Genomic DNA, 10,469 nt, shown 5'->3' on the forward strand with positions numbered 1-10,469 from the left:
AATGCCATGTTAAAATGTTTTATTTCATAACTAATTAACCGTAGCTCCAAATTAAATAAACTTTATATGTAAATGGGGTGGAAAAATGCTTAGATTAACTTGATGCACTTTGTTTTACTGTTTAACAACTTTAAAATATGTTTTAGGGCAGAACAGTACCAAATTCGAGATATGCATATGAGGATTTTCCGGAATTGTTGTTTGTTGTTTCGGCCTCATTTAAACTTGCCTAAATAGTTAGTTTATATATGTTTCACCTCTTGCCATGTTTAATAACATTTAATATTGTTGGGTACATAAACGAGAGAGAACTAAATAAGTCTTGTGGTGTTTCGTCAATATGCAACTCCTTGCATATTGAGCTCCACTTAATTTGTAGTATTGTTTGTGCACTTTGCCATGCCATGCCTCATTAAAATGGACATGCATCATACTTGATTGTGCATCATGCCATGTTTATGCTCGTGTGTTTACCATGTTGTTTGCTTCTTTCCGGTTTGCTTCTCTCGTTAGCTTCGGTTTCATTCCGGAGTTGTGAGGATTCGTTTGACTACGTCCGCTTGTCTTCTTCATGGACTCATTCTTCTTCCTTGCGGGATCTCAGGCAAGATGACCATTACCCCCGATATCACTTCTATCTTTGCTTGCTAGTTGTTCGTTCTATCGCTATGTCACGCTACCTACCACTTGTTTATCATCTTCCCATATTGCCATGTCAAGCCTCTAACCCACCTTCCTAGCAAACCGTTGTTTGGCTATGTTACCGCTTTGCTCGGCCCCTCTTATAGCGTTGTTAGTTGCAGGTGAAGTTGAAGATTGCTCCATGTTGGAACATGCTTATGTTGGGATATCACAATATCTCTTATTTAATTAATGCATCCATATACTTGGTAAAGGTTGGAAGGCTCGACCTTTTGCCTGGTGTTTTGTTCCACTCTTGCCGCCCTAGTTTTCGTCATACCGGTGTTATGTTCCTTGATTTTTCGTTCCTAACGCGGTTGGGGTTATGGGACCCCCTTGACAGTTCGCTTTGAATAAAACTCCTCCAGCAAGGCCCAACCTTGGTTTTAACATTTGCCACCTAAGCCTTTTTCCCTTGGGTTCTGCAGACTCAAGGGTCATCTTTATTTTACCCCCCCCCCCCCCCCCGGCCAGTGCTCGTCGTGAGTGTTGGTCCAACCTGTCAGCCGCCGGTGGCCACCAAGGGCAACTCTGGGCTGGCCTACCGGAAGCTTAGACAATCCGGTGTGCCCTGAGAACGAGATATGTGCAGCTCCTATCAGGATTTGTCGGCATAGTCGGGTGGCTTTGCTGGTCTTGTTTTACCATTGTCGAAATGTCTTGTAACCGAGGCTGATCGGGTCTTCCCGGGAGAAGGAATATCCTTCGTTGATCGTGAGAGCTTGTGATGGGCTAAGTTGGGACACCCCTGAAGGGTATAAACTTTCGAGAGCCGTGCCCGCGGTTATGTGGCAGATGGGAATTTGTTAATGTCCGATTGTAGAGAACTTGACACTTGACTTAATTAAAATGCATCAACCGCGTGTGTAGCTGTGATGGTCTCTTTTCGGCGGAGTCTGGGAAGTGAACACGGTCTTTTTGTTATGATTGTGCGTAAATAGTTTCAGGATCACTTCTTGATCACTTCTAGCTTCTCGACCGTGGCGTTGCTTCTCTTCTCGCTCTTATTTGCGTATGTTAGCCACCATATTTGCTTAGTGCTTGCTACAACTCCACCTCATTACCCCATCCTACCCGTCTTGATCTCGCGGGTTTTGAGATTGCTGAGTCCTCGTGACTCACGGATACTTCCAAACAGTTGCAGGTGCCGATGATGCCAGTGCAGGTGATGCCACCGAACTCAAGTGGGAGTTCGACGAGGTACTTGGTCGTTACTATGTTTCGTTTCCTGATGATCAGTAGTGGTGCCCAGTTGGGACGATCGGGGATCTAGCATTTGGGGTTATCTTCTTTTCTTTTGGCTTTGACCGTAGTCGGTCTATGTGTGTACTCTGATTGATGTATGTTTAATTAATGTATTGTGTGAAGTGGCGATTGTAAGCCAACTCTTTATCCCATTCCTGTTCATTACATGGGATTGTGTGAAGATGACCCTTCTTGCGACAAAACCACCATGCGGTTATGCCTCTAAGTCGTGCCTCGACACGTGGGAGATATAGCCGCATCGTGGGTGTTACAACAAACCAACCGCACAAATCAAATCGACAAATCCAGAAGAAGAAGATGATGAGGGGAGGGGAGGGGAGGAGGACGGAGGGCATAAGTACCTTTGGCATCTACGTGCTGCAACCCGTCGCTGGCGTCAAGGGCCATCACATCAGCAAGCACCGAGAGAAGGCCGTCGCCGTCATTGCCCCATCCCCATCCATCCATGGATGGGTTTGGGGCTAGGGTTTCGCCCCCATCCATCCATGGGTCGGGTCAGACGTCCATGGCCGACCACGAGGCCCAGGTGGACGAGGGCGCGGCGGTGCCGCTGCGGATCTGGGCCTTCCCTCCCTTGGAATAGGGTTGGGATAGAGATAGAAGGTGAGGGGCTGGAGCGGCGGCGCTAGGGGAGGAGGAGGCCGCCGGCGGTGGGATTGGGGCGGCGGCGGGGATGGGGGACTGTTGCCTGCTGTGGCTGCTGCTCCCCTCTACCCATCGATGATGACGAGAAGCTGTTCTATACACGCTAACCACCCAATTACGGTCGACCCTTTACCTCTCTCGTTTCTGGGGGAGAAGAGGGGAGAGAAGGATGCGTGTGGCAATTCTGGCATGACCCCCCGATCTTCTTTTCCCTCTCACCCAATCGCTACCGTGTTTTATTTTTGCCGTACCTGTGATGACATGGCTATCACGGGGAGGCGCCCTTGATGTGTATCTTAATGTGTTTGATGTAACCTAACTACCAGAATTTAAATTCAAAAAATTTGATTTTTTTTTTAAATTCGCTCGGTAGGTAGGTTTCTCGTGGGGTGGCGAGAAACGCGGTTACCTGGCGGTATCCGGATATTCCGCCCGGTACCCAAAACCTTGATTACACTACATAATAAAAAAGCTTTCTTTTAGTCCAGACATAGCTTAACTTATGGGCGGTTATTGAAAACATCCTTGTACTAGAAATTTGCTTTTCGTGCTATAAAATTGTTTTTCAAGAATATTAAATATGCCGATGTGAGATCTAATGTCGAAGTATATATAATGATTTTTCTTCTCATTCCATGCTTTATTATGTTGTCTCCGGTGTGTGCGCCCGCCGGGAAAGTAAAAACGTACTATAACTATTTAACGAGCCAAGCCAGTGAAGTGCATGCTGCATGCTGTGGGCTGCTTCACACTAGCCACAGTGGAGAGTAAGTTGGACTAGTACCATGCATATGTTACTAGTCTATGTTAGTACCTCTATAGTGGGGAGTAACATATATGTGGTGTCATGCAATACTTTATTTATTAGATTGTAGACTCATCTTGCTTTAATATGTGTGATGTTACTCATACTACTAGTAACTAGCAATGTTACCACATGACTTTTTTTTCATTAATTACTTGCCACATTATCTATTTTTTTTAAAAATGTGTGATGTTATGTTACCATCTATGTTACTCCCATTGTGGGTAGTCTCACCGTTGCACGCGGTTGGCCAAAAGCCTGAGCTTGTTCCGCCCTTGCCACAGCTAGCGAATCAATCAGCGACGATGCATGGCGTCGTCTTCCCCGGATAAATATGATTTGTTTCCCGTCGCAACCGATCGTACAGGGATTCTAGGATCCTGTAGATTTTCTGTTATGATCTTGTCTTGATGTGTATGTTGTGATCCTATATCGTTATAAATAGAAGGCAACGAGGCAATTCACCACAAATCATTCTTTCTTTCCAAGTGCCCTCACCGTCGTTCCTCCCCCAGCTGCAGCAGCTGGTACGGTAACGATGGAGGCGCACATTGATCGACTTTGCATCAGCATGATCATTACAGCAGCGGTGATTACTTTACTTTTGTCTTCCTGCGTGTCATCCCTCCCGAGCCAGTCCATGCAGGCGACGACAAGCACGCCCCCAGCATCAGGGGAAGTCACCGGCAGGACGATCCGTCCGCTACTCACCGTCCACAGGCCGCGGCGGCCAGGCCTCCCAAGAGAAGGCACCGGCGGCCAGGGTGGGTATTACCATAAGGACGATCCCGGCGCCGGCGGCGGCCCTGGTGGGTATGCCGATAAGGGCGATCCCGGCGCCGGCGGAGGGATCATCCATGCGACTTCCTCTTGATCGGCACATGAAACGCGACACGACCGCAGAAAAAGAACAAGAAAACCAAGATTAGTTAGACTTCTACTAGCAAATGTGCCCGCGCGTTACAACAGGAGAAATAAATGTAATTTGTGAGTGCACTGCTTGTGCTTGTTGCGATGGAAGAAATAAATTCTCACATGCAAACCATATAATTTGTGGGTGCACTGCTACTGTTGATGTAATCGCCCCCTTAACTTTAGACTTTTAGTTGTGCAGTTGCCCTCGTGCTTCGCTATGGAGCAAGAGCATCCCCTTGTGCGTCGGTCATGGGTGTCAGCAGTGGGAGGAGCAAACACCATGACTAAGAGCATCTCCAGTCGTTCGGCCCCCAGGGCGCCGAAAAAGAGCGGCCTGGGGGCGAACCGGCGCTAGATTGGCCCCTGGGGGCGACCTAGCTCCCAGTCACGTCCCCAGGCGCCGCCCTCCAGGTCGCGGCAATTTCAAATTTGGTCATTCCCACTCACAAAAGATGCCACAAGTCCGGCGATCACAGGCCACAGTTTGCACAAAAGACGCCACAAGTCCGGCGATCACAGGCCACAGTTCGGCGATAGGCTAAATAGTCCGGTGTACAAAAAAAGAACGCCCCCTTCTTCTTCTTGCGCCTCCTCGCCGGAACAGGCGCCGGCTCCTCCTCCTCCTCCTCCTCCTGCTCGTCCGGCTCCTCCTCGTCGTACTCGAGCTCGCCGTCCATGCCACCGGTGAGGTCCACCGTGTCATCCTGGGTAGCGAACCCGGGGGACGCGGCGGCCGCGGCCGAGCCAGCCGCGATGATGTCGTCCATGTCGGCGTCGGTCACTTCGGTGTCGCCGAGGTGCGACGTGGAAACTTGTGAGAAGGGTAGCGCGCCACGGCGGAGAGGGGCGTCGGGGACGCGTAGGCTGGCGGCGAGTAGTTGTATGGAGGGTACTGCACGCCGGCGAAGGCGGGCGAGGGCGTGCGCTGGGTCGGGTGTCCATGGGGGAAGGTGACGTTGGGATTGAACCCACCGTGCGCGTCCCCGTCGGCGTAGCCCGGCGACGGCGTGCATCCCCGTGGTTGCGGCGACGACGAGAAGCCGGCCGGAGAGCCGACGCTTTGCTGGCTCCAGGGCGCGTACTGGCCGTGGCCGCCGGGTGGATTCATCATCCCCACGTGAGCCGCCTCGGCTTGATCCGCCGCAGCCGCAGCCACAAGTGCCGCGCTGTCCCTGGCCTTCTTGGCGTTGGCCCTGTTCCGCCGGTCGGCGGTGACAGCCTCCCGTCGCTGAACTTCCGCCCTTCAGTCGGCGTTGGACATGCCCGGTGGCTTGGACGGCGGCGCCCTCGGCTTCCTCTGCTTCGGGTGGACGACGGCGGCGGTCGCAGCTGTCGAGGCGCGGGGGATCATGTACTTCTTTGGCGGTATGGCGGCCGATTGGGAGGCGAGCGGGAGGGAGATTGGCGGGAGGAATGGAGAGAATGAGAGGAAAGTGGGGGAAAAGCGGGAAGAAATGGCGGGAAGAGGCTCTCGACTCGCCGACAGAGCGGCCCCACGCCCCTTTTCGCTTGTGCCGGCGCCCCCAGCGCGCCGGGTTCGGCTCGGGTGCGCCGGCTATTATTTCGGCCCAACCCGGCGAAAAACAAACTCGTGGGGATGCGACAGGGCCGATTTTCGCCCGCCGGCGCTAAAAAAAGCCTGGGGAGCTGTTGGGGCGCGGCTGAAGATGCTCTAAGGTGGTGACGGGAAAATTGTATCTATGTCAACGACCTTGTGTCATCTTCCTAGAAAGTGGAAGGTGGGCTTGTAGTGAGAACTGGCTTCGCTACGGATCAGAGCAAACACTGCTAGAACTGAGCAGCTTATATTTGTAACTTCCTAGAAAACTGAAAACCAACTAAAATTCTCGGTGACCAAAATTTAAACAGCAAACGATGATTTAGTAAGAACAAACGAGACCACAATCTAACGACATGGTCTTCATCAAGTGGAAAAAATCGACATAATTAACTTAGACCCCGTCTTGATGCACCAAAAACAACTACAATGATGTTATGTTGAAAAGGAGATTCTAGCCAAACCGTAAGAGGACCCCGCCGGGAGAGATAGACAGCAGGAAGCACGGTTCAAGCTGTCATGTTATTTCGATCGATCTGATCCTTTATCTAAATTTTTGGGGGAAGAATGCACACTTGAAAACAAGTGTGTGTGGGGGGGGGGGGGGAGGGGGTGTCAAGATGTCCTTCCAAACAGGTAGAAGTGCTCTTGAGCTGTTAAATGCAATTAAAATCTTTATTAGGTTCAACAGTTTGATTGTGCCACAAATGGACCAAAATGCCCCTGTGATGAGATCATTTGGTCTAGTGCTGGTATGCATAACATGGGCAATTTGGTTTGGCAATTTGAGGCCATTTTGACAATTTTGGCGGAAGGGCATTTTGGTCCATTTATTTGGTCGAACTAGTTGACAATGGGCTTTTGTATTTTCAGGGGAAGTTGTCTCCACTCCTGCGTGTAAGAGAGATAGGACATCTTGTTTCCTTTATTTTTTTGCCTTTTCTGAGTTGAGTACTTTTGTGCCTGCGAAACATTTGCTTGGCTCTTTATTAGCTACTTTTTTGTCTTGAAAATGAAATGAAGAACATTTCTCTTGTGGCTTTGCCCTGTTCAATGAAGAATTTGCTTTGTAACATTATTAACATGGAGATCAGAAGGTAAGCTGATTTTTTTGTTCATTATTTTGTCAGGATAGTGGTACAGGGCTTAGCGAGATCGAACTAGCTAAAACGACTGAAAATCAGCAGAAACCCACCAGAAGCACTTGTACACTCATAGATGGGTAGATTAAAGAGGAGCCGCGGACCGGATGCCACGCAGATCGTCGATGTCCCACACCAACGCGATCTGCCAGCTATCGACGGGGCCAGGCCTGTCCGGCTACTGCGCACCCATGGATTTTTGGGGGATGAATACACACTTGAAAACAAGCAGGGGGAATTGTCAAGATGTCCTTCTAGACAGCTAAAAGTGCCCTTGGAGCTGTTAGTTGCAACTAAATCCTTTCTTTCTTTAGGTCCAAAGGTTTGATTGTGCCACAACACAAATGGACCAAAAATGCTCCCGTGATAAGAGCATCAAGACATGGGAATCTAAATTGCCAATTTCAGATTTGGTCTACTACGCATAATTTGTATGGGCGATTTGGCAATTTGAGGTCATGACAACAGTTTCGGCGGAGGTGCATTTTGGTCCATTAATTTGGCAAAACTAGGTTACATAGGGAGTGTTTTTTAGGGGAAGTTGTCCTTTGTTGGAGGGGATCCTACCCTGTAAGGCCATGCTTAGGAGGAGCGTCAAAAATTTCCAGCCATAACTATTACCTACCATCGTGGATTGCTTCGCTTGTGCAAGACAAAGTTTTTCAAGAAATAGTACCTTCCTTAGCAAGGATCTTTTATGTTAGAAAGAATGTGGTCTATCCCAGTCTCTAGCGTTCAACTTGCCCACGAGCCACAAAACTAATTGTCAGTCAGAGAGATCAAAGGAATTGGCACAAGTATGTGTGTGTTTGATGGCAGCACAACAATTTTACCAAGTTCATAATATTTGAGTATGGCACCGTGCTTTATTCCATTAACTGAAGCCTTCACTCCAATCCCGCGGATACTTTTCCGTACTGCCAGTCGCATCCAAGTTGATGCACAACTGACGATACTTGTTTTAATAGAGCTATCATGGTCTCCAGATTAAGCATACAATTGGCCACGAATAATTACTGCAAACTTTATCATAAGCATTAAAAGCTAGCGGTGCCTATGATGATACAACTGACGCATTACATCACATATTTTCTTACAAGCCCAGGGTAATCTAATTCGCTCTCAGCATACACACAACCTTTTTGGTTTCTCTTCAGGTGAAAGAAGAATTCATTGCAGCACAATATTCATAGGAATACAAATAACATCCAATGAGGAAGGAAATGAAACATGGTGGCCTGCACCCAAAGAAGGGGCCGCTCTTGCAAGATCGTACTCCCTCCGTTTCTTAATATAAGACCTTTTAGCTATTTTAAAATATTGACTGTACATACTAAAATGAGTGAACATACATACTAAAATGTGTCTAGATACATACAAATCAAGAAAAGCTAAAACGTTATTATATTATGGGACGGAGGGAGTATTATATTAGGAAACAGAGGGAGTAATACATTTTTAACACATAGTAACAGGAATAACACGAAGGAATGAAGTCACACTGGGCTAGGGATACCTGCTGTTGAAGTTTGGTGGCTGAGTCCACGGTGGGACGAAGAAGCCAATTCATCGTCCTCAACAAGGATCTCCTTTTCTTTCGGAGACTCGGGCTTGTGAATCTTGTCCGCCAATGTCTCCATCCCCATGTATGACCAGAGGAGCCACACATAGGAGAGGTATTCCCCGCCTTCACCCAGGCTCTTGGCGTGCAGGAATCCTCTGCATCTACTCGCAGAGTAGCAGAGCATCTCCACCCACACGCCCTGGATTATCTCCCACATCTCCTCTTCCTGCAGGTCCATCAATGACATAGCGAGCCTGCAAGCTTTGTGAATCAGAGTACTCCCGACCGTCTGTTGAATAATCTCTTGAGCAAGTGCTTCTTCATCCTGGAGCTTTGCCTTGCTGTTCTTCAAGATTTCCTCTAGATCATATATGGCGACGGTGAAGAGACCCGGTCTGGTGCCGGGCGACAACATCTCGGTGCGGATGAAAAGCAGGTATAACATGTAGTCGGACATCTCCATACTACGTTGCGTAAGGCCACTTCATCCTCGAGGGAAGGATGATGGCTTGTCCACGGGCCGGTGAAAGCAGAGATTTGTGGCGATGTGCCAAAGGATGATACTCCTGTCGAATGGCACCTTCAAGCTATCCCACAACTCCTCTCCAAGTACACTCCCTGTTGGTGCTTCACTGAACCTCTCCAGAGTCAGTTGGCCCCTGAAATCGCTGAATCTCCTGTAGGTGGCAGCATCAGTTATGAACGTCTTCCATCCATCTTCTTCTATGTGCCGTTGAACTAGCTCCATAATTTCGTAGGCTGCAGGCACCTGCCTTACATACCAAACCTTGATAACATACCCCATTAGACATTCGAAGTAAGAGATCTTCATCAGGAAGGTGGGTTTCTTCTTGCGAACATAGAACGACATGAGGTCGTACTGAGAAACCATGTCATGCCATCCCTCGAGATACTCGTTGATGAATCTCAGGCAAGGAATGCACATGGTGACAATACCACACCATAACTGTAAGAACTCCAGCAAAGTAGTGCAAGAGAAAAGGATGTATGTCACCTTGACGTCCCTGCTGTTGTAACCATGCTTGTCGCTTGTGGCGAAGAGCGTCAGGGAAGCTAAGGCCACTAATGGAAGCAAAAGCGTAAACAGAATCTCAAAAGAAGTGAATCCCACATTGGTGTCTCCATCAACATATCCCATTTTGGTGTACAAGAGATCAAATATTTGATCAAAGCACATTTGCAACATCTTGTATGATGCATTCCTCGTCTTCTTGTTGTTGCTCTGGAGATACCACAGGTCACTTAGCCGAGCACCGTATGGAGCGGACAGGTCCACAAAGTAATCAATGTGTCTGACTGCTATTGCTGTAGGCGGGTTAGCAGCTTGTTGCTCGCAGCTCGCTGTGCACATTGTCGCCTTTGCTTGTGTCACATATTCATCAAGGGAAAGGGGGCTGTCCCCTGTTGCTCCATCACGACTTCTTTTCCCCCCCTCTTTTGGTAGGGACACATCGGTGGAAGCGAGCATCTGACTATAGCTAGCTCTCCTGAGAGTCCATGGCTTGAGACCAAATTTCAAGATGCCGAAGACGAAGAGCATAACTGCCGCCAGCAGCAGCCTCGACTCGCCGGACCACCACTTGCAGAAGACGTACAAGGCGACGGTGACCTGAGATACCAGAGTTATGACATGTCGTAGCCACAACTCATTGTCCTCGACGCAGTAGGCGCTCAATGTCACGTGGCCACCCAGGTGGATGAGGAGAACAGGCGCCCATATCACCTCCAGGTCGCTGCTGCTCTCACCCACCGCATCCGCCGTCCACTGCTTATGGCGGTTGAAGAGGGTGGCAAGGGCGTAGATTGCCAGGGCGTCGCCTCCTATGTACGCCATCCACACCACCACTCTCAGCCTGCGTAGGCCGGGGACTC

The 10,469-nt window shown here is 49.1% G+C and overlaps 1 protein-coding gene across 1 annotated transcript; it reads right to left on the reverse strand.

Moving 5' to 3' along the window:
• Window positions 1–8,476: 8,476 nt before the first annotated feature.
• On the reverse strand, window positions 8,477–9,060 carry LOC120965040 (uncharacterized; the record flags this gene model as incomplete). The annotated part of the gene is made up of 1 exon (XM_040390186.3): window positions 8,477–9,060. A coding segment is annotated over one exon (552 nt), but the record flags the coding sequence as incomplete, so codon positions are not given.
• Between the last annotated feature and the right edge of the window lie 1,409 nt (window positions 9,061–10,469).

This window comes from Aegilops tauschii, chromosome 5 (genome assembly GCF_002575655.3).
Source record: "Aegilops tauschii subsp. strangulata cultivar AL8/78 chromosome 5, Aet v6.0, whole genome shotgun sequence".
NCBI classification, from domain to species: domain Eukaryota; kingdom Viridiplantae; phylum Streptophyta; class Magnoliopsida; order Poales; family Poaceae; genus Aegilops; species Aegilops tauschii.